The 22,415-nt window shown below is 45.7% G+C and overlaps 5 protein-coding genes across 7 annotated transcripts; 2 read left to right on the top strand and 3 right to left on the bottom strand.

Moving 5' to 3' along the window:
* The first annotated feature begins 282 nt into the window (after positions 1-282).
* LOC108161725 (phosphoglycerate kinase) lies at positions 283-1,901 on the top strand. The gene is given in 4 exon segments (XM_017296048.2): positions 283-435; positions 510-835; positions 838-1,453; positions 1,525-1,901. Coding segments are annotated over 4 exon segments (1,245 nt in total). The 5' UTR covers positions 283-373; the 3' UTR covers positions 1,766-1,901.
* On the bottom strand, positions 1,792-3,660 carry LOC108161724 (pre-mRNA-splicing factor CWC25 homolog). The gene is made up of 3 exons (XM_017296047.2): positions 3,549-3,660; positions 3,271-3,493; positions 1,792-3,208 (listed from the first exon to the last, which is right to left on the bottom strand). Exons 1-3 carry the CDS (start codon positions 3,564-3,566, stop codon positions 1,914-1,916), a joined length of 1,536 nt encoding a protein of 511 aa, XP_017151536.2. The 5' UTR covers positions 3,567-3,660; the 3' UTR covers positions 1,792-1,913.
* A 452-nt stretch (positions 3,661-4,112) lies between these two features.
* LOC108161161 (phosphoglycerate kinase) lies at positions 4,113-5,909 on the top strand. Its single transcript, XM_033393629.1, has 3 exons — positions 4,113-4,303; positions 4,359-4,467; positions 4,533-5,909. The coding sequence occupies exons 1-3, from the start codon at positions 4,146-4,148 to the stop codon at positions 5,610-5,612; spliced, it is 1,347 nt and encodes a 448-aa protein (XP_033249520.1). The 5' UTR covers positions 4,113-4,145; the 3' UTR covers positions 5,613-5,909.
* LOC108161722 (hepatocyte growth factor-regulated tyrosine kinase substrate) lies at positions 5,860-9,041 on the bottom strand. Its single transcript, XM_017296042.2, is given in 6 exon segments — positions 5,860-6,606; positions 6,609-7,560; positions 7,619-8,011; positions 8,303-8,567; positions 8,635-8,719; positions 8,897-9,041. Coding segments are annotated over 6 exon segments (2,253 nt in total). The 5' UTR covers positions 8,928-9,041; the 3' UTR covers positions 5,860-6,079.
* Positions 9,042-10,788: 1,747 nt separating this feature from the next.
* Positions 10,789-21,514, bottom strand: LOC108161723 (ATP-binding cassette sub-family G member 1). 3 transcript variants are annotated; one of them, XM_017296044.2, is made up of 11 exons: positions 21,164-21,514; positions 14,275-14,498; positions 13,158-13,447; positions 12,951-13,096; positions 12,585-12,823; positions 12,222-12,517; positions 11,993-12,161; positions 11,834-11,934; positions 11,616-11,771; positions 11,336-11,544; positions 10,789-11,273 (listed from the first exon to the last, which is right to left on the bottom strand). In XM_017296044.2, the coding sequence occupies exons 2-11, from the start codon at positions 14,363-14,365 to the stop codon at positions 11,135-11,137; spliced, it is 1,836 nt and encodes a 611-aa protein (XP_017151533.1). In that variant the 5' UTR covers positions 14,366-14,498; positions 21,164-21,514; the 3' UTR covers positions 10,789-11,134. The 3 variants fall into 3 exon arrangements, with proteins under 3 accessions (XP_017151533.1, XP_017151532.1, XP_017151534.1); XM_017296043.2 differs by lacking the exon at positions 21,164-21,514 and adding an exon at positions 14,898-14,981; XM_017296045.2 differs by lacking the exon at positions 21,164-21,514 and adding an exon at positions 14,704-14,828.
* Between the last annotated feature and the right edge of the window lie 901 nt (positions 21,515-22,415).

Genomic DNA, 22,415 nt, shown 5'->3' with positions numbered 1-22,415 from the left:
TCGAAGCTTTTAAATAAGCTCATTTACAGCACTGGTTGGAAACCATTTTGCAGCACCAATTGGCGCCACTTGTCAGAGCTGCATTTCAGTACGAATTTGTATTATTTATTCAGATAAAACCTAGTCTAACAAGAATGTACGAATTGACCGTTCTGATTAGTGTATCTGTATCTTTGCCATGCGCAGCCTTTGTTGCGGCGCAAAGCTGACTGATATGGAGCCGTTACAGGCACAACATGCAACCCTAATCAACCGACCCACTAATGACCTTGCTCTGACATTGCCGCACAGCAGCTGTGAATGAAGAACATTCGCCAGGCCAGTGGTAAAAAATTTGTTGGAGTTGTTCGCACGCACCATAAAAATTATTAAAATGGCCTTTAATAAGCTGAGCATTGAGAACCTGGACTTGGAGGGCAAGCGGGTGTTGATGCGGTAATTGTGGAGCTATGGTGTTGTGTCTGGCAACTGGGTTGCATAAACCTCCGTTTCGTTCTCTTCCCCTGCAGAGTGGACTTCAATGTGCCCATCAAGGATGGAAAGATCACGAGCAACCAGCGCATTGTGGCTGCTCTGGACAGCATAAAGCTGGCCCTGTCCAAGAAGGCCAAGTCCGTGGTGCTGATGTCCCACCTGGGTCGTCCCGATGGCAACAAGAACATCAAGTACACGCTGGCCCCCGTGGCCGACGAGCTGAAGAAGCTGCTCGGGCAGGATGTTAAATTCCTCAGCGACTGTGTGGGCAGTGAGGTGGAGGCCGCTTGCAAGGACCCCACGCCGGGCTCTGTCATTCTACTCGAGAACGTGCGCTTCTACGTGGAGGAGGAGGGCAAGGCCTGGACGCCAGCGGCGGAAAGGTAAAGGCCGATCCCGCTAAGGTCAAGGAGTTCCGTAGCAGCCTGGCCAAGCTGGGCGATGTCTACGTCAATGATGCTTTCGGCACTGCCCATCGTGCCCATAGCTCCATGATGGGCGATGGCTTCGAAAAGCGTGCTGCTGGCTTGCTGCTCAACAAGGAGCTGAAGTACTTTTCTCAGGCCCTGGACAACCCCCCAAATCCCTTCCTGGCTATCCTAGGTGGCGCCAAGGTTGCCGACAAGATCCAGCTGATCGAGAACTTGCTCGACAAAGTCAATGAGATGATCATTGGCGGCGGAATGGCGTTCACCTTCCTTAAGGTCCTGAACAACATGAAGATCGGTGGCTCCCTGTTCGACGAGGAGGGCTCCAAGATAGTCCAGAACCTAGTGGAGAAGGCAAAGAAGAACAACGTCAAGCTGCACTTGCCCGTGGACTTTGTCTGTGGTGACAAGTTCGCTGAGAATGCAGTCGTTAGCGAGGCCACCGTTGAGAGTGGCATTCCCGATGGACACATGGGTCTGGATGTGGGACCCAAGACCCGTGAACTCTTTGCGGCACCTGTGGCACGCGCCAAGCTGATTGTCTGGAACGGGTTAGTGTTTCTGTTCTCGTATCAATTCTCAATTCCAATTTAATTTCTTATAACTTAAATCTGTGAAACAGACCTCCCGGCGTGTTCGAGTTCCCCAACTTCGCCAATGGCACAAAGGGCATCATGGACGGTGTTGTGGCGGCCACTAAGAATGGCACGATCTCCATCATTGGTGGCGGCGACACAGCCTCGTGCTGCGCCAAATGGAACACTGAAGCTCTCGTCTCGCACGTCTCCACCGGTGGCGGTGCCTCCCTGGAGCTGCTGGAGGGCAAGACACTGCCCGGCGTTGCCGCTCTCTCCAACGCCTAAACTCAAATGGAACACACTCTCCGAAATACGTGTATGTTAATCGCGTCGTTTATCTTGTAAGCCTCACAGACACAAAGTTGAATCATTTTGTTGCAGAACTCTATGCACATGAAATAAAGGAATACTATTTAGCTTACGGCCGTGGCTTCTACTTTCGTGCAAAGTTCGTATCCATGGCGGAGGAGGTGCGCTGTATGTTGTTGAGATTGGCCCGTATGCGATCGCCAATCGAGTTGTGATTAGAAATGGCCTTCTTCACCTCCTTGTTGATGAACTCCTTGTCAAAGTCACGCTCCCTGTTTTGCGCTTCTTCCCGGGCATATGCCTCGCGGTGCTTTCGCACGGCTTGGGTGCGGTCGGCCTCTCGCCATGTGGCGTTGTCCATCATCTCTCGCAGACGAGCCTCGCGGTCGGCTTCGCTGAGCTTGGGCTTGCCGGCGTTGCGCTTAGGGGGTGACGGTCGTTTCGGCGGCGGGCTAGGGCTGCGGCGGCGACGGATTGGACTTCGGTCCCTGCTGCCTTCTCTTCGACCCGTGTGATCCGTGCTGCGATCTCTTCGACCTGTGTGATTCCTGCTGCGATCTGAGCGTCCTCTGCTGCGGTCTCTTTGATCTCGTTCCCTACGTGGAGGCCCTCTTTCCGGGCTTCTTCGACGTTCTGTCTGCTGCTGTCGTCGCGAGCTGTGGCTGCTGCTGCCACCACGATTTGCTCTCGGTTCCTCTGGACTGTTGCCTTTGCGGTTTTCCCTGAGCCTTGAGCTCCCATTGCGGTCATCTCTTCTCCTGTGCTCAGACTCCCTTCTTCGAGCCCGCTTATCGGTGCTGCTTTCGTTGCTACTGTCGCTGCTTTTGCGTCTCGACTTTTTGCTCTTCTTCCTCTTGGATGCAATGTCCAGCTGTTTGGATATGGTCCGATACTTTGCGTCCAATAGCTTGTCTAGTTTCAAGTCCTCATTCCCAGCGTCTCCCTTCAGCTTGCTGACTTGACGTGCCAGCTTTCTGTCCAAGTCCTCGTCGCTTTCGCTGCTGCTCGATTCGTTGCTGGACCTCTTGCTATGTTTCATCTTTTTTGATTTTTTACTCTTTTTGGATTTCTTTTCCTTTGCGGCTTTCAGATCCTGCTCAGTCTTAAGAATGCGATGGATTTCCTTGAGTTTGACTGGATTCTCCAAAAGCTTTCGTCGCGATTCCATTTCGCGCTGCTTGATGAGCATCAGCGGGTCCTCCATGGTCTTGCGCTGCATGTCTACTTGCTCCGTGGACTGCAGGTTGCGGTACGCCCGCATGGAGAAAGGAACACACTCGTGCTCGACATGATTGATGGACTGTTTGAGGCCCACAGTGCCGTGTTCCTGCCGACGCTCCTCGGCTTGCAGCGTCTCAAAGGATTTGTCGATCTTGCGGCCGAGCAGGTACTCTTCACGGTTGATTAGCTCCGTGCTGTCTGTAACGTTGTATAGGGCTATAAATGATGCTACTTTTCATGTAACAGCAACGCAAACTCACTTTTATACATCCACTCTAGCTTTGCCTCGCCGGCGGCTCCTCCACTACTGGCCAGCACACCAGAACTCTCGCCCAGGCGCCTAAGATCTTCCCGATCCCGCTCCTCGTGGATTTCCTTCCGTAGGTCTTGTAACTTCCTCTCTTCCATCTTGGCCTGCTCCTCTGCTTTCCAAACCCGCTCCTGGTTTTTCATCGTGTGCGGATGCCATGATTTCTTCAAGTTCTGTGCGAGAATTCCGATGATTCTTGAAGGCTCCATACAGAGGGGTACTACTTACCAGATCACCACCACCCATTTTTGTAATGAATCTGTGTTTTTACTGCAAACAAAAATAATTTGGCTATTGTTGTGTTTTTTCTTGTTTGCATCAGGGCTGGAAAATAAATCGATAGCGCTATCGATATTAACGATGGCTGAAAACATAGCCGAACATCGATTGTTTCTGTGCGGAAAAATTTAACATTGAAATTGTGAAAGATTTCGTGTTTTTAAATTGCGTTGCGGCGATGCTGCTATATTCAAACACGGCCCTCACCTTGCTGAGTTAACTGGCACAGAGAAGACTTCGACTCCCAATTCGATAAACGGCATAGTCCAAACCATGAGAATCTAAATGTGGCCAAGCGCTCCACGCTTGTTGATGAGATCGAAGGAGCAGAGTTCGGTGGAGGAGATGGATCACCAGGGAGTTTGGCCAGTCTGGGCAAAAGCAGCACTCCAATGCTAGGCGTAGGCGAATTGGGGCGACCCTGATTGGACCGCCTGTCTGTATTCCATTTAACTTCTATACCACTTTGGAGATGCTCGGCTCCTTTACTGTCAAGTAAGTCAATAGAATACTTTTCGTTTTATTTCAAAGTACATTAACAAGAAAATGTTTGGTTTTGGGCGTCAGGTTAGAGCCGCCAGTCTTCTTAAATTTGCATCTGGTCGACTTTTTAGCAGCAAACAAAAATGCGGAGACGCTGGAAAACCTCCAAAGAAGTTGAGCCTGAAGAACGTTGATGTGGCAGGCAAACGTGTCTTCATGAGGTAAGGATTCTAAAGAGTAAATGCCCACATTCATGACTTCGGGCCTCTGTTACAGGGTGGACTTTAATGTTCCCATGAAGGATGGAAAAATAACCAACAATCAGCGCATAGTCGCGGCTCTGCCCAGCATCAAATATGCCCTGGAAAACAAGTGCAAGTCTCTGGTAAGTAGATCTCCATCTATGCACTCCTGTGCACGTCCATTAGAGATTCCAATTACCCAAATTAGGTATTGGCTTCGCATTTGGGTAGACCGGATGGGAAAAAGAACAAAAAATTCACACTCGAGCCGGTGGCCAAGGAGCTGCAGAAGGTGTTGGGAAGGCCGGTGTGCTTTCTCGATGACTGCGTGGGGGAGAATACCCTAGATGCGGTGAAGAATCCTCCTGAGGGTAGCGTCCTGCTGCTGGAGAATCTTCGCTTCTACGCCGAGGAGACGGGCAGCAGCAAGGATAAGAACAAAAAGAAGATCAAGACTGATCCCGAGAAGGTTAGGCAGTTTCGGACCAAGTTGGCGAAGCTGGGCGAGATCTATGTCAACGATGCGTTCGGCACGGCTCACCGGGCTCACAGTTCCATGATGGGCGAGGGCTACAAAGTGCGAGCCGCCGGGTTTCTGATGGACAAGGAGCTAGAATATTTTGCAAAGGCGCTTCAAGAACCAGTCAAGCCGTTCCTAGCCATTCTGGGGGGAGCAAAGATCGCCGACAAAATCCCACTGATAACCAACCTTCTGAATAATGTTTCTGTCATGATTGTGGCAGGTGGCATGTCCTTTACATTTCTCAAAGTCCTCAACTCCATGGAGATTGGCAAGTCGTTGTTCGACGAGAAAGGTGCCGCCATGGTGCCCGAAATAATGGCAAAAGCGCAGGAGAAAAAGGTCAATATAATCCTACCCGTGGACTTTGTGTGCGCCAACAAAATCGATAAGAACCCGGAGAGAGTCGAGTCCGTGGATGCAAAGCAGGGGATTCCCAAAGAGATGATGGGTCTTGATGTTGGCAAGATATCCATTGAAATATTTGCCGGAGCCATTTGCGCTTCTAAGACGATTGTTTGGAACGGTCCACCGGGCCTATTTGAGAACGAACGCTTCGCCAATGGCACCAGAGCCATGTTGGAGGCGGTCATCGGGGCCACGACACGGGGAGCCACCACCATCGTCGGCGGCGGGGATACGGCCACGGCCTGCAAGCAGTTCGGTGGGGCCGACAAAGTGTCGCACGTCTCCACGGGCGGTGGGGCTTCCCTCGAGCTGCTCGAGGGAAAGGTTCTTCCTGGCGTCGCAGCCCTCTCCGATGCCTAAAATGCTGGACAAAAGCTACGACCAGTAACAACCGGCTCTATCTAATTTTACCCGCCTGTTCGGCATTTGATATTCTTTTTTCCTGGCTGTACGTACTTTGTTTTTTTCTATTCCCCAACTGCGTTTTCTGCCAACGTAGTTATTTGTGTGGTTTTTCTGTGGAATTGGTATTCGATTTCCAATTATTTTGTTGTTAAATGTTAACTGTAAAATCGGTCCAGGCGCAGGACTGAGAGACAACTGGCTGTTACAATACAGTGCGGTTTATTTTGGAATAACATGAGTGGGTTAAAATTAGGTAAATGAGTTTTCGATCTCTTACAGGATTGCCTACCAGTATTCATAAACTTGTGTTCAGAGGACGTGAAACTGGAATTTTTGGACCAGTATTCAATCGGCTTAGGATCCATATGGTGTATATTTCGTTCAACTCTGGAGGATAATACAAAACGATAAGCTTTCCCGTTTTAGTCGAAGCTAATCAGCTCTGCTGTGGCTGGCTCGTCTGCTTTGACAGGCTTCGGCTCAGTCTGTGGCGGAGCCGGTGCAGCAGCAATGGCCTGCATTTGTTTGTTGGCGATCTCGGCGACTGGTGGTGCTTGAGGAAGTGGCTGCGAAGGTGCTTGATGTTGTGCCTGGGGAGGTGCTTGGGGAAGTGCCTGTGGTGGTGCTTGATGTTGTGCCTGGGGCGGTGCCTGATGTTGTGCCTGGGGCGGTGCTTGGGGTAGTACCTGGGGCGGAGCCTGATTGGCCAGCGGTGGGTGAGACTGAACTAACTGTTGCTGCTGGAGCATCACGTGACCAATTTGAGGCTGTTGAGGTGGGGGGGCCGGATGGTGGAGCTGGGCATTGGCTGGCTGTGGCTGATGCATCGCCTGCTGCAGATGCGGAGGCATCATCATTCCTGGTGCTGCATTTGTCGGTGGCTGGGCGATGGCCGGGTTGTACATGCCCGGCGGAATGCCCTGGAACTGTCCGTGGCCATTGGGTGCAGTGCAGGAGCTGCAGGAGGATAGCCAGGAGCTGCAGTTACATACGGATTATAGACGCTGTTCGGTTGATGCGATGGGGAGCCATGCGGGGCTACGCCGGATGGAGGGAGGTAGGGGAATGGGGCCGATTGTCCCATGAGATAATGGGCTTTCTGCTGTTCTTGGCGCAGCTGCATCTCACGCTCCTGCTCCTGAATGCGTTGGAGTGCCAACTGGCGTTGGTACTGAAGGTATTCTTGCTTCTTCTTGCGCATAATTTCCAGCTTCTGAGCCATTTGCATCTGACGCTGGCGCTCCTGCTCCTCGGCGATGCGCCGAAGCTTCTCCACGTGCTCCTGGCGCAGCACGTCCAAGGCGGCACGCGAGTCCTTGATCTGAGCTAGTTTATCCTGCAGCTGCTCGTACCACATGCGCTTGTCGTCCTTCTCCTTGATGTACGACAGCTGCTGGGAGTGCAGCGAGGTCAGCGTCATGAACAGCGTCTGCACAGAGGAGTCGTTCGAAATGCTGCGACCACGGCTCGAGTTCGACTTCATGCGGTTTACGAAGATCTCCACCTGGGTGCGCATATTGGCGGCAAACTCATCGATCTGCACCTCATCAGCGGTCTTGGGCTGCACGGGCAAAGTCTGCTGTGGTTGTGGCGTGGGGGGCATGGGACTGGGAGCCGATGGGCTGGCCATGGAGGAGGACTCGCTGATTTTACGCTGCTCCCAGTAGCTCCGGTTCAAGTATTTGGCCAATTCCGGGTTTGACGCCTCCTCCTGTTGGTACTCCTTGGGGGCCGGAGGCGCCTCTGGACTGGGCGAGCGTTGTTGCATTCGGTAAGCGGCTGCCGCTGATGTTAGGGTCGTTTGTTTCGGCTTCTGTTGCTCGGCCTCGGACTGGCTGAGGGCCAGGGCCAGTTGTAGCTCCTCCTCCTCCTTGAGTTCCTGTTCGGTTTTGCGAGCAGGCGTCTGGAAGATAAAAGCTATTTCATGAATATTTTGTGTGCAATTTGTTCGATTGACAAACCTGCACCTGCTGCGACAAGGAACTGTTCAAGTACTCCGCCGGCAAATCGCTATCCGCTGGACGTGCTCCAGGCTTGCTACCGGCAACACCAACTCCACCACTGCCGCTGCCAGCCGGGCGCACGAGTGCCGCAAAGCAGCCATCGCACACACGAACCTCCTTCTCAATGCCGTACTTCGGCAGGGGGCACTGCTTGGCCGTGCACTGGCCACAAAACACCTGGCCGCAGTTACGGCAGTGGTGCTTGCGGTTGGTGAAGGTAAACTCCACGCGGCATCGGTGGCAGACCTTGCCGTCGGACCAGTTGGGTGCCGTGTCGGCCGTGAACATGGCATCGGCTTCCTTCATCTCGGGAAATGTGTGGCCCTTGGCCTTTAGGATGGTCATGGTGTCCTGCAAGGTCAGAATTATTATTGGCGAGGGATTCAACTGCTCAAGAGCCTACTAGGGATTCTTCCTCCAAGCTAAGTTCCTCCTCGCAGCTCATTTTGAATTGACAGACCAGTTTGTACTGCGTTTAAGCAACAACTAACAGAGGCTATTCACTAATTAAATTATAAGAATCGGACAGAGGAAGAGTCTTGCAAGTCGACGTTTCGACACTCTTCTGGGTTGTTTTTCGCATGTATAAGCAAATCAAGTGCACGGATAAGATAAGATATGAGTCATCCGACGCGGTCGTACCTTGATGGATTGATATTTGTCCGACGAGCGGAAGGCATTGGCCCACGTCTGCACCAGCTCCAGCATTTTCTGGCGCACGTTCTCGTGGGGCGTTGTCTCCAGGAAGCTGCTGAACATCTCGCAGTTCTCCTTGGTGAACACCTCCTCGTGCACGGGGGCGCCACAGTTCTTCACAATGCTCTCCAGCACCAGGAGCGAATAGCAGGCCGAGTGCGGATTGGGAGAGTTCATTTTCTTCTTGATCGCGGCGAAGGCATTCTTCGGTCTGCAGTAGGAGAAATCTCAATTAAGACTAGATATAGGGCTCGATATCAATGGTAGTCTCAACATACGTGATATCTTTCTGGTTGATTTCATCGCAGATGAGGAGGATGGAGGGCCAGTCTGGCTCCAATCGCAGATGACTCGTGGCGCTCTCTGCAACATAAAAAGAAATATCAGGCGCTGCGCACTTAGCACCACAATCGTCACAATTGAATTGCGCTGCTAGGTCATTCCCTTTTATTGTTAATTTTGTTTCTTTTCTTGCTTTTCTGATGAGTCATTTTTGCTGGTTTTATTCAACTCGTTTTTTACTTTTATTTTCCCTTTTACCTAGATTCTTTTCAAAGCTCGACCGAAACATGATTTTTGTGCTATATCTTCTTTTTCTTGTCCTTTTTCTTGTGTTTTCCTATTATTTAATGGCTCGATCTTTATTTTTTTTTATATATTTTGTTGTTGACAGTGGATACGGTCCATATATACGGTCTGACCCTCAGCAATATACCGAAATATACCGTATTATTTTAAAAATATACCGATGAAAGAAACGAACTTAGCCCACTGAAACCCCTCTTCTTAAACAAGTTGTAAGTTCCTATTTACTTAGAAAAAACGCCACGATATCTTTCTACTGAGCTGCGCTAAGGTTCTTCAAGTAGTCGTGGTGACTATATTGATACCACCTTCTTGGACGTTGACCCACTTGTCTACAATGGCTTAATAGTTCTGTTTTTAAGATCAGAAATCTTATTCCTCGACAAGGATATGAATGCATTACAGTGAAACAAATGATGCAGGGAAGGAAGAATTGAGAGATTGAAACCCTATGTTACCTTTTATCTGTTTTTTCTACTATCAGACATTTTGTGAAGCTATATATCATATTGTCATAGTCAACGCATTCACAATATTCAAAGTAAATCTAATGTATTAGCGGTATATTATCTCACTTGTTTGTAGCGAAACTGTAATTATTTTTCTATATCAAAAAAAATTCTTGTGCTCACCCACCTCCTGATGCTCGGCCCGACATCGGAAGAGTCGCCCAATTAAAATAAGTCGCGCATAAAGATCTCTTAATATTATACGAATATTACCTAGTATCCAAATAAGGCTTGATCTATAAAATATGCGGAATCGCAAAAACAGAGAATTTCAATGATTGAATCAAACAAAATATAGTTTTTCTTTTTCAAGTGGCAACTATACAAATGTGATACTAAGCCTACGCAGATTTTAAGTAATTTATGGATTAAAAGGCTTAAATAATCTTTGCGAGCGATTTGAGACAGAGAAAATTAAAAAATCCTGCGTACGGAAGGTTTTTAATATACCTTTAAAAATTGAATTTAATAGGTTGATGAAATTGAATAAATATACCATTCTATACCGATTTACCGTCAATATACCTTCAACTCGATTTCGACGTCAAAATAGACAGAACAGTGTATAATACATAGTAAATGGCAACATTGTTTGTTGGTCACAAATATAAATATATGTTGATATATCAATATATAGGTATGTCCTTTTTGTATTGATATTGATATTTGTATACTATATTAGACTAGACTGGAAAATATTAAATTGTGTGTTTCCAACTATCGATAATATGAATACCGAAAAATCGATATGCGCAATTTGCGGCAGATTCAAAATCTTTGTCACGAAAGACACTCTGCAGCAATTTTATGACTGCCACATTTTATTTTAATTTGAATTTTCAATTTCAATTGCTCTTACAAGCTCTCATATTGAACCTTGAAAGGACTGCAGCTCACAGCCTCTGAAAGTGTTTTTCGAATTGGTTCCTAACTAATCAATAATTTAAATGTTCTATACATGTTCCCTATGCCCCTGTCGATTAAAATCAAGCGATTTAAAAAATATATTTTTTAAGTTTTAGGAACGACAGTATCAAAAGCTAAAAATGCAAAAAAATGGTGCCAATTTTCACATTTTATTCAAAAGCGTATTTGATTATAATTACATTTTGTATGGGCGGAAATGAATCTCTAAAATTCCATTAAAGAAAACCATGTCTTACCGTCAAATAGTTTCACGTAAATTCTTGATAAATCGCGTTCCACCATCAGATTTTTGTTTGTATTGTGTTTTTGTTTTTGAGCATAGGCCCGCATATTGAACCAATTTACCCATTGTAGAATAAATAGATTTTTCCTTTCCTATTTAAATAAGTGACGTCTGGGAGAGGAGAGGAATCGTTTTCGTACAATATATTTCGTTTGTTCACACAGGTCTCGCTTAAATCTAGGTTAACTACACAGATAATTACATTTACATAAAGATAGATGCATACATACAGATGTGGTTAAGCCATACATACATAAACAGTATAAAAACTATGCTTCGCTATGATTAGGGGGTTTGCAGCAACAGTTAGCATTAGCATTGCAATGGGTTCGTTGCATTTGTTAAAGTATCACACGCCGATATAAGAGAGTTGGTTGGGTTTACTTGCAACTAAGCGATAAGTAACGTAAAATCACATTCGATTCATATTCAGCCCAATACTACAAGCATACATTAGTTCCTAGTTCAAATCCTTCAAATCCTTTTGATTTTGTGCTTCAGCGTGAAGTAGGCCAACACCTTGAACAGCGTTATTTGGCCAAGAATCATCATGATGTTGTAGCCAAAGTCGCCCTGCTCCATTCCAAACTGGCGCAGCACAGTCACGGCGTTTCTGAAGGGAGAAGATTACATTGAAATTTGATAAACATATAAACTGATGTTATTTGGACATACTTGAAGTGGCAGTAGAACTCCGTGGGTGGGCAGATCAACTGTTCCCGATGGTTGCCATAAAGGGAGATGACCATATTCTCCAAGGCATACCGTAGTGGCGACAGTGAGGCGACGATCCGCATCGCGGCCGGAATGTGGTTCAGCAGAATGAGGAAACCGGAGAACATCAGCATAAAGCACGTCGACACGGCACCCACGAAGGTTCCATTCTGGAAAACATTGAAACATCCCCATTGAAAAGAGTGACTCGTGCCCCTAAAGGTTCGATTGCCCAACTTACAACTGGATTCAGAACCGTGCCCAGGAACACGCCCAAGCCATCGGCGCAAATGGTAACCACCACGGCTGAGAGCAGATATTTAACAAATCGATCCATCTCAACGGGCTGTTCTGTCATGAGGTATCCTATCGTGATATATACCGTCGAAAAGATAATCTAAAAACAAAATATTCGTAAATTGGAACAAAGAATGTATATTGTACTATCTGAAAACTTACATGAACTGGAGTGGAAGTGATAATGGTGGCCAGGTAATAGGTTCTCAGTTTGTACCAGTTATTAAATGTTTCCTTCTTGATGATCTCTATCTCGGATGGATCTGGAGGGTTTTGTCGAATCGGTTAGCCGAATATTGATTGTACTTAGAGTCTACTTACATCTCAATATGCCCGGCATAATGGTGGTGTACCAGAGATAGACGCAGTGGATCATAATCATGCCCACATTCGAAATTTGCTTGGTGGCATTGCTGCCAGAGTCGCCGAAGAATAAGCCGATCAATACGGCGCAGATTATGTGCACCCCAAGTTTCAGATAGGTGAGAGTCTGGAGGGAATGAAGACATAACTTATTGGCTCAAGAGCTCTCTTCGAAGCGTGAACTTACCCAATCCCTGAAGAACTGCAGATGGCAGCGTCCAATGAGCAGCCACAGCCGCATCCACTCCGCGGGCGGGTATGTGTGGCGCGTGAGCTCCTTGGAGGAGTCCATGCTCTGTATCTCGACCTTCTGCATGTGCCCGGGCGACTGTGACTCATTGAACTTGGCCAGTTGGGTCTCGCTGGGCGGCTCCGCAGACTCGCCCTGCATCAGCTGCTGATCGTAGCGCCAACGGGTGTCCTTGGCGCTTTCCGCCAAAGCCTCGGTGTGATCATCGTAGTCCCCATTCACGCATTCCAGCACTGGAATATGACAAAATGATTGAGTTGTGCTAATTGGTGAAAGGGGGAACTGGGACTGGCCACTCACGGAAGTCGGCGGGATTGTGGTAGGGCGGGCACTCCAGTCCTACGCTGCTCAGAAACATGACGGTGTTCTGGGGCGTGCCCTGGTAGGTGCATCGACCGGCGCTGAGCACGTAGATCAGGTTGAACAGATTGTAGATGTTCGTCGAAGGCTGGTGGATCGTGCACACAATGGTGCGCCCCTCGTTCGCCAGGCCTCGCAGCAGTTGGATCGTGTCGAAGGACGATGAACTATCCAGGCCTCTGTGGGATGGTTCAAGGTTGAGGAATGTCAGTCAGCAACTGGTTTAGCTCTCTGGTTTCTCTTCTCTTCTCGACCGCATGGCAGATGCTGCCTCTGGTCTGGTCCTCTCACTCGGTCGATACTTACGTTGTGGGCTCGTCTAAAAATAGAACAGCTGGATTGTCTATAAGCTCCAGGGCAATTGATAGACGCTTCTTTTGGCCGCCACTCAGATTGGAGCACTTTGTTTGCCTCGTTTTTGTCAGCTTCAGCGAGTTTAGCAAATAATCAATCTGCAAATCAACGGATGATTAGTCAATAGATCAACTCCCACTCGATGGTCGTTCCACTCACCAGAGTCCGCTTCTCCTTCATACTGACGCATTTGTTAGAGATTTTAAGTGTAGCCGCCATGAGCATCGTCTCCTCCACGGTGAAGTAGGGAAAGAAGTGATCATCCTGCATTATGTAGCCGCACAGCTTCCGGGCCTTGCCGATCTCTATCTTCCCACTGACGCCGGACTTTGTTAGGCCCGTCAGGATGTTCATTAGACTAGATTTTCCGGCCCCCGAGGGACCCATGATGGCTGTCAGCTCGCCAGATTTGAATGTACCTGTTATGCCCTTCAGTACAGACTTCTTTTCTGCAAATTCAAATGTGTAGACAGACATGAAATTCTTATTAGTTCAGAGCTGTAGCATACGAAGAGGAATCAACATATACACAATTACATGAAAGCTAAACTAAAGGGAAACCTATCGTGATCTAGCTAAACGGCAAAAAAGGTATTTAATCATTTCACTCATCTTATAAAGAGCAGCTCTTGAGAAGTTTGCCCCTGTAGGTTTTAAAACTCGGAATTCCACTGCCTATATTTCTTAGACTTGTTTCTTGACCCATCATTCATTCTCCGTTAGACCTTTGCACCTGAGTATAACCAAAATTTGCATACGTTCGTTTCCCCCATCTAGACCTTTGAACTTTTACTCCACAACACAGCTACGCATTCCGCGGTTAAACTTCTTTGAACTGCTGAACTTTGCGTAAGATCGTCGGACCCATTCTTACATATTTTATGTAAATGAATCTCGTTTAAACCGAGTAATATTCAGTTAAGTAAGTCAAGTAAGTTATGTGTTTCGAGGTCAGCAGGCTAGAAGTTACGAAAAGTGACAAAATAAAACCTTAAACACATGAAATTCCATATAACGCGCAGTTATCATTAACTCAATTAAATGACACCATAGCTAAGCACATGCTTATAATAAAGCAGGAATCCGACACAATCACCGAAGAGATCACAGTGCGGCACTTATAGTCTTGAATACGACACGCACGACTGGGAATAATAAAACAAAAGGCTCCACTTGACTCAGCGCCTGCTGCGACACCTGTGGCTCCCAGGAGGGCAGGGCCTTCCGGCACAATGCGAATTCCAATTGTAGTGCGTTTTTGGAGGAGCATGCTTACCGTGCTGTCTGGGTACGTTGACCTGGTAGACGAGATCTTCGAAGCGAATGTCGATGCCGTAGACGTTCTTCAACAATTTGCTGCTATCCATTTTGAATGTTTTACTTTATACCGCTTCCTGTTGACGAACGTTCCTTGTTGATTTGCTCAGATTATAGACTTGTTTTGTGCCAGTTTTGGCTCATCATTTGCTCGTATCAAACCCAGAGGAGAGTTTCAAATAGCTGTGTGATATGGAAAAAAGATATTCATTAAGACTTTACGAGGACGGTCTGCACTTAGTTCACATGTGAGGGATTACAAAAATATCATTTCAAACAGGGGTTCGGTTTATGTTTGTATAAGCGCCTGGGGTCAGGAGCGTAATTTGTGTTTTCAAGGCAAATAGTTAAATGTTTAATTGGAAGCGGGTATTAAAATTAAAATGACTTTAATCACAGCACTCCATGGGATTGCAAAAGTCACAATTAGACCGCGTCTTGAACCGAAGCGAACCGAACCGAACCGAGCCGAGATGAGCTTCTTGCACAAGAAATCGAGTTGCGAATGCAAAGCCCGAAACGGAACTGCGCGACGAAGCTGAAAGCAAAACAGAACTGCGTCACTGAAACGGCACCACATACTACTTCTCGCCTTCTCGTTTCACTAGAGTGGTCTGCGTTCGCTTTTATTTTCATTCTATAGGAGATGTTCGAGCATTTCTTTTTAGTCACATCGCTTAATGGCCGGGTCCTGTTTTCAATTTGCAAATTAGCCAATGCGCTTGCGCCGACGCTCGCCTAAGCCGCCAACTGATGACTGCGGAAGAATCCGCAGGCGGCCGCTTCTGGCTAAGTAGACAAACGAGCGTCGGCGTCGCAGCGGCGTCGATAGCACACCACACACACATACATACAATGAATTATATTGAGAAGCAACAACAGAAATCATACGCATTCGCATATCAAATACTCGTAAAATTTGGCAATGTCCACCGCGTCGGAGTCAACACTCGGAGCTGACCGACGGACCGACGGACCGACCGGCCGACCGACGGAGCGGCGTTCGAGTTCAAGTTTAAGTCACGCTAATTAATTGACGTCTCCGAAGGTGCTATTAAACGGAACGTTTTCTACCGTTGGTAGTCCAGCGTTGTTTCCCTTTCACACAGAACTCTGTCCTGTCCCACCTTCATTCGGTATCGTCTTGAAACAAATATTAAAAAGAAACTGTTTTTTCGTGTACATCGGATGAACCCATTGAAGCGTCAACAAGAACCGTCGGTATAAACGTATTGTGCAACAGGTCAGCCAATTAAATAGTTTGAAAATAACAAAAGATTGATATCCAAATAATTATTAAATAAAAGCCATAAAGTGTGCGACCCATATGCGTTGACCAACAACGACCTTGACCATATCGAGGACAGCCAAGACAAAACAAACATCAAAATAATGGAAGAAAATGTTTTAAGCGGAGAATACCTATTATTCGTTGCAATTCCGTTGTACATTGTCCATGGTTCAATATCTCCCCGATTTCTAAGTAATTTGAATTTTTCCCATACAGATTTAGAGATCTTCCATTAGTCATTTCTAGGGAAAACAGTTGCACAGGTGATTGCAATTTACTCAGTTGGTAACACATTTGTGGTTGAGTAGAATGTAATTATCTCGGATATTCTTGGGGAAATTTGTTGAATAAGTAACATAAATATTAGTATGCGTAGTACAATGTCAGCTACGAAAGAAAACGCAGTCATCTCTTAACATTCACCCACTAATTAGTATTCTGCCATAAAACAATCTTTAAAATAAAATTACAGAACTAATAAATATTTCAGCGTGATTATCATTTGCATTGTATGTGTCTCAAAGTAATTTCTTAGAATGATGGGATCGTTTTTTGCCTTCAAGCTGATTCGAGTGTAAATCAAATCAATAAACAGGAAAATTCGTAGGGAAATTTTGTAATTTTTAGTATGCACGTAATGTTAGAGTGAAATTTTGTATTCATCCATGGTCCAGTAATTCCCTAGCCAGGCTGATTCATCAAACACTCCCGCCCAATCAGCCCCCCTACTCTTTCTAAGAGTACGCGAGGGGATAAAATCTACATACTTCAATAAATCTACAGAACAAAAAGTAGTACGAGATTGAGAACAGACCGTGTGGCCGAAAAGGCGGTATCCGCTGGGGGGAAAATATTGCAACATACAAATTGCAACATAGAAAAACAGCTGAAAACGGCAAAAAAAAAAGAGAACGTTTCGGTGGTCACTGTATAGAACCAACGCAAACAAGAACCATTACAGTCAACATTCACAAAGTCGAACCTCACTTGACCAAATATCTTTGTTGAATAAAAGAACTTTCTATGTAAGAGTAAGAATATCTCTTAAGGATGTTGGTATTCTAGATTTGTCTCAAATTTTCCTTTAGATTCCCCATTTGTAGCGGGCTCTGAAAGTTCTTTTAAAAGTCACTACTGAAGGAATAGATCAATCGAATTTTCAAATTGGGCTCAAACATATATCCGTAATGTCTTTGAAAAGCAAGGTGATTTTTTGAGAGGATCCACTGTACTGCAGCTGCGTAAACAGCGCTCAACGGCGCTTAATGAGAGTCGGTCGCGGCCGTCACCATCGCGCTGGCATCGGCAGCAAAAAGCGAATCTGAATAGAGTGTCGAAGAGGTGTGGGTGGAGGGGGGAGGGAGAGTGGATAGCTTCTGGCGGAAAGAATGGGCAGAGCGGCAATGCATTTACTTCTCTTTTCTGTGTTTTTAATTCTCTCATTACACGTCGCTTGCGTAATGAACTCGTACATACAGTTAGTTCCTTCCCGCGACAGAGGCCGAGCCAGGCTCAGGTTCCCGACTACGCGACTGAATGGGCTTTAGAATTCGAGTAGGATTACGTGAATTAAGGGCTTAAAATTTTTGTATAGAAGTTGGTTGTACGACTATGCGACTATCCTATACTGAAGGAGTGGAATGTATATAAGGCATGGCCATAGATACAAGAGACATGAGAGAGCTGATCTAGGGGCCTCAAAACTCTCTCTGAAAGATCTATTTTGCACACAAAGAATAGTAGCTTCCATAAAAAAGCACACTTTTTGTGATTGAAAGGGTATGGGAAACAGCGAACAAATATTTCATACACATTCTATACAGTTCTATGACCGAGGTTATCATTATAACGATATGCTGCCGGCCATCGGGCGGCTTGTCAGAGTTCCCACAGCTATCTTTCGCCGCTTTGTAAATAATGTCAATTAAGTCTGCGGCTACCTTTACACAGAGAGCCAAAGAGCCAAAGACCCACAAAGCCTGACCTGCGGGTTCGACGATGAATTACAAATGCAACCGACTATCCAACAAACAGCAATAACAAATACCAAATACTCGTACCAGGCAACAACAACAACAACAACAACATTGTGAAGTGTTTTCGTATCTTGGGAAAGCAAGCACTTGTGCTCGGAACTCAGAACTCTGGAATGCCACTTGCTATCAATTAAAATAAATTGTAATAGCATTGCCTTTGACTTTTCCCCATCTGAATCGAGTCACTTCTCTTGACGAATCTTTCTGGGGTATACTTTTTGAACAAATTTTCGAATATTTGTACAAACATTTGTGCATGTATTCTTTGAATTACGTCACAAGTTGTTCCCTTGAAGTAGCAGGTGCGCGCAGTGGCCCACTTTTCATCAGTATCAAGAATAAATATATTCCATTCTGTAGAACCTATGGGATCCACATATGTACGAGTATGTATGAAACCATGGGGTAGAATGGTTCACGCTCAGAGTCTCAACACATAATTCGTTGCGATTTTGGTTCCACGAGGAAAGGATGAGTAATGTACTAGTCTGTCTGATAATCCCAATACATACATATGTATATACATTATAATTTAATTAAAAACAGAATACTCAACTGATAAGACACGCTCTCAACCGTACACGGGTAAGTAATGCAAAACTCGACAACCTGACTGATTTAATCTTTAGAGGAAATTACTGGAAATGTGTGTCATTAGGTAATGATAATCTAACACATTCAATTATGTTAATCACTGTCAAGGTTTCCCTACGTCGGAGGTTTTATAGATCCAAATGTGGACACACACGTGCGGTTTGGATCCTACAATAAACTTCTTGCAGTCCTTGAAGGAAAGTTGTTTTTAGAACCACATTTCAAAAGTCGTATCTAACACAATAAACATACTACACCTTGCTTTTTAGGAGGAGTAAACAAATTCCAGTCGTAGGCCGCTCTAATCTCAGTCTTGCATAAACAATACGAATCGTATAAACAAACTCGGTCTCGCACATGTTTATACATTTCTAGCAGGAGAAATGTATAGCTCGTCAATCACTTTATAGCCTAAGGGAATGGAATTGAACGTTTTACGAGCAGATAGGAAAAAGTTCCTGAACCCGATGCACGTGTACGCGATCAATTGTCTAATTTTGTTGGGGCACTGCGACTGCAGTGGGCACTGGGGACTGCCACTGGGCACTGGGCACTGGACGCTGTAAAAAGACATAATTAATCGCATAGGTCTGATGCCATAGCCGTGCACAAATTTATCCATCAACCCCTTTGTGATTTAGCATCCAAGATTTGCATTCCATTAGCAGGTTGCATAACATAACCGTATATGTATGTGTATTAGCTCATTCATCCAACGGTCTTGACACGACGTTGGACGTTTACATTAAGAAGACGCTAAGGCACTGCAATTATCACCTGTCAACGCGTCAGGAAGTGTCAGGTTCTCTCCCATTCTGTCAGCATAATATAATATCCGACTCTTATTTTCTTCAGTTTTCTTGAAAGCTTGCAAAATTGCCGAGAGTATGGGCAATGAACCCTTCACAATCTTGCTGCAGGCAGCAGAATACATGTAGTATGTGGATCGCAGGGGAACACGTGCGGTTTGTTTCTGAAACTGTCAGGGTATTTGAGCTATCGGTCCCACTGACGTTTTCCCCTACCTTACTGCTTGTTGACGTATAATTAAGCTGAAATAACAAGTTCTTAGAATGGATTTACGAATCTCTTCCTGAAAGTATGTAAATGCGGAATGTGAACAAAAGATAATTATGGCTGGAGCAGTAGTACAGTGCGGGAGTTCTCGAAACGAATTTCGGAATTCGGAATAGGCAATAAAATTAGTAGGAGTATGGCTATAGCTGTTTGCTTGGTAACTGAAATATTCTAATATAATGTGTTTTCGCACTAGGCAATAAATTCTCTGACGAAAATAATTAATTTGTGGGAGGATTTGCTGATTTACGATGTAATGATAGCTAAGTCCAGAAATTTAGTGCGTCAGAAAAAGTTCTACAATCTACAATCGCCGTAGCCCTAAGTACATCAATAAAAACTTTTCCACAGTTAATCCAGATCGAAAAGAATTTCACATTTGTCACCATACACAACAAAGGGATGGCGTAAATAGACAAAGCGGGTCACACTCTGATAAGTCTTTTGAAAAAAGAACTTTTATTTCCGAGACTAGATAGAACGGCGAATTTGTTTGCAATTCTAGACAATTGCCAGTTTCTGAGTGACACTCATTCATGCTTTTATGGTCCACAAATAGAATTCTCCTATTGCCGAACTAAAGATATCAACACGTGTGCCCCCCACTCTCCACTGCCCCTCGAACACAGTCACAGGCGCTCAGTCGCCGACGAGAGATATCATGATGGGTAAAGTGGAGGCAAGGTCGGACGGAATCAAATTATGTTTCGAGCTCGCTCGTGACTCGTGATTCGGGATCATCTATGTCACTGATTAGAATATTCGGAGCTCAAGGCCGAACGAACCGAAAACTGAGACGATAGCGTGTTCGTCTCATGTAAATTTTAGGTTCTAATGCATTCCCATTTCCCCAGCGATTATAATGGGTTCGATAAGTCATTTGTATGCCCCAATAGATGATAAGGCGGGTCAGACTGGAGCTTTGGCCCAGCCGCACCCAGTCATCCCGGACTGGCACTGGCACTGGCACTGGCTCCGTTTGTTTTTGCCTTAGATTGGGCCGCGGAGGGTATTGCATTACAAATGGTTACTTTTGCACACCCACTTCGAGGGCCACTCGGACCACTGAGTTCTGGCCCCGTTCTGGCCATAAGAGTGACAATGACAGTGGTGGTCCCCGCTGGTGGGCGGTGATGGGTGATATCATCACAATTTGGCAAGGCATAATCGCTGACTAATAAAATGTAAATAAATACTCCAGTTTATTTGATCACGGCGCCAAGGAAAAGGCCACGAGCACCATTCCAAATATGTGGCAAATATTTGCCCTCCGCGATAGTCCATCTCGGAGTACACACAGGCCGTATGCGCAATGGGGAAAATTTCGTGTGTTCGCATTGAGGTTTTCCATATATCCCATACAGATACTCGCAAGAGCATCATCCACCAAAATAATCTTCAACCGAACTTTGATCTATAAGACTCTGCCGAGAATAAATTGTGTTCTTCTGAATTTGTTAATGTACTCGTACCCCCACCACACAATACAATACATGTCTGCGGCAGTGTGTGCGTGCTCTATTTTCTGTATGATTTCATTACAATAAACACAGACCAGACCCAGAAACTGGCCCCGAAAAACAGAGCAGAGCAGAGCCAGGGAACGTGCCAAAAAACACACAGAGGGAAACACACACAACTGGAACACAAATTAAATCAAACTATATCAGAGTTCAGTTCGGTTCGGATCGGTTTGCATTTTGCATTTTGCATTCGGTGTCGAATTCTGTAATGGTTTCGATTAGATTGGTTTCTTGCTTCGATTGGATTCGATTCAATTCGATTCGCCTCGATTGCATTTGCGTTTGCGATTTGTGGTTAATTTTTTTCCGCTTTTTCCGCTGACTCACACAACTTGCACTTGATCGTGAATAAAACCGAATTCAGCAATCTTTTATTTGAAGATTTTTCGTTTTGTTTTGTTTTGTTTTTAAGATTTCCACACTCCCAGAACACAGCCAACGGAACGCACAGTTGGCACTTAATTGTTTCCCACAAAAAACTCAGATTTATTTATAATTTCTGGGAATATGCACAATTTTTGATTTGCAACACGCGCGTCTGTGAACCAAATTTATACATTTGTTTCTGATTTTATATACGGGATTGTATATGCTTGTGTTCGCATATATTGTGTATTTCTTTTGCTTGGACGTGGGGGAAAACGCTTCCGAATCGCTCGAATTGCGACGCGAGACTGAGGCGACTTTCAGACAGCGACTGGCTAAGTACAGCGCAGAGCGCTCGAATAGTTTATTTTTTGAAAAGCATTTGTGCCAGCCCCACCGTAGATATATCGCATTGGAGAGCGGCCGACCGACGACTACGGAACGGGAAACAGCCCCGACAAGCGACACGACCGAGAACGACACCGAGACCGAGACCGGGCGACCGCTCGTAGGGCCCACTGTATCTAATTTTATTAATAAAATCAGTCTCCGAGAAGCCGAGAGGGTCTTCGAGCAGACAGATGTCTCCATTGTTTATGGTATACCAAATAACTATTGTGGAAAATTATATTCGAGCAGCTCTCACTGCGGACATCGACATCCATCGACATCCATCGACGCCGTTTTGCGGTTTTGCCTGGACGATTTCGATGTCCGCCTCAGAAAGAGTGTTCCCGGAGCGACTGGTACTGAGAACTTTGGCTGGAAGCTGTGCCCCAAAAGAACTTTCACTGTACAGCACATTTTCTCTGTTTAGATTTTGCTGTTTCGTAGTTCGCTGACTTGTATTTTGATTTAAGATTGCCAGTCATCAGTTCACATCTATCTTTAAAGCGGCCGCTATATCCGGGTGCTTCTTTAGATTGCGCCCTACCCAGGAGATGAATATTGAAATTGGAATCGGATCTGATCGGGAATTCTGGTTTGTTGTTTTCCCGCAACACAACCCTCAATGAAAGCTTTTAAGGCCAAAGGTGATCAGAGGATTGTACTTGTGCGTATATTGTCGAGGGAGTACCTGGAAAACCCTGAGGGCCTTATCACAATTCACACACAAATTAGTCAACATATATGCGCTTATCTACATGCAAATATAGATAACGTAGAAAATCCATTAAATTGATATAGTTTTCCCGACAGTTACTTAGGTGAC

This window comes from Drosophila miranda, chromosome 4 (genome assembly GCF_003369915.1).
Source record: "Drosophila miranda strain MSH22 chromosome 4, D.miranda_PacBio2.1, whole genome shotgun sequence".
Taxonomy (NCBI): Eukaryota; Metazoa; Arthropoda; class Insecta; order Diptera; family Drosophilidae; genus Drosophila; species Drosophila miranda.
This window is presented reverse-complemented; position numbering and strand designations above follow the sequence as displayed.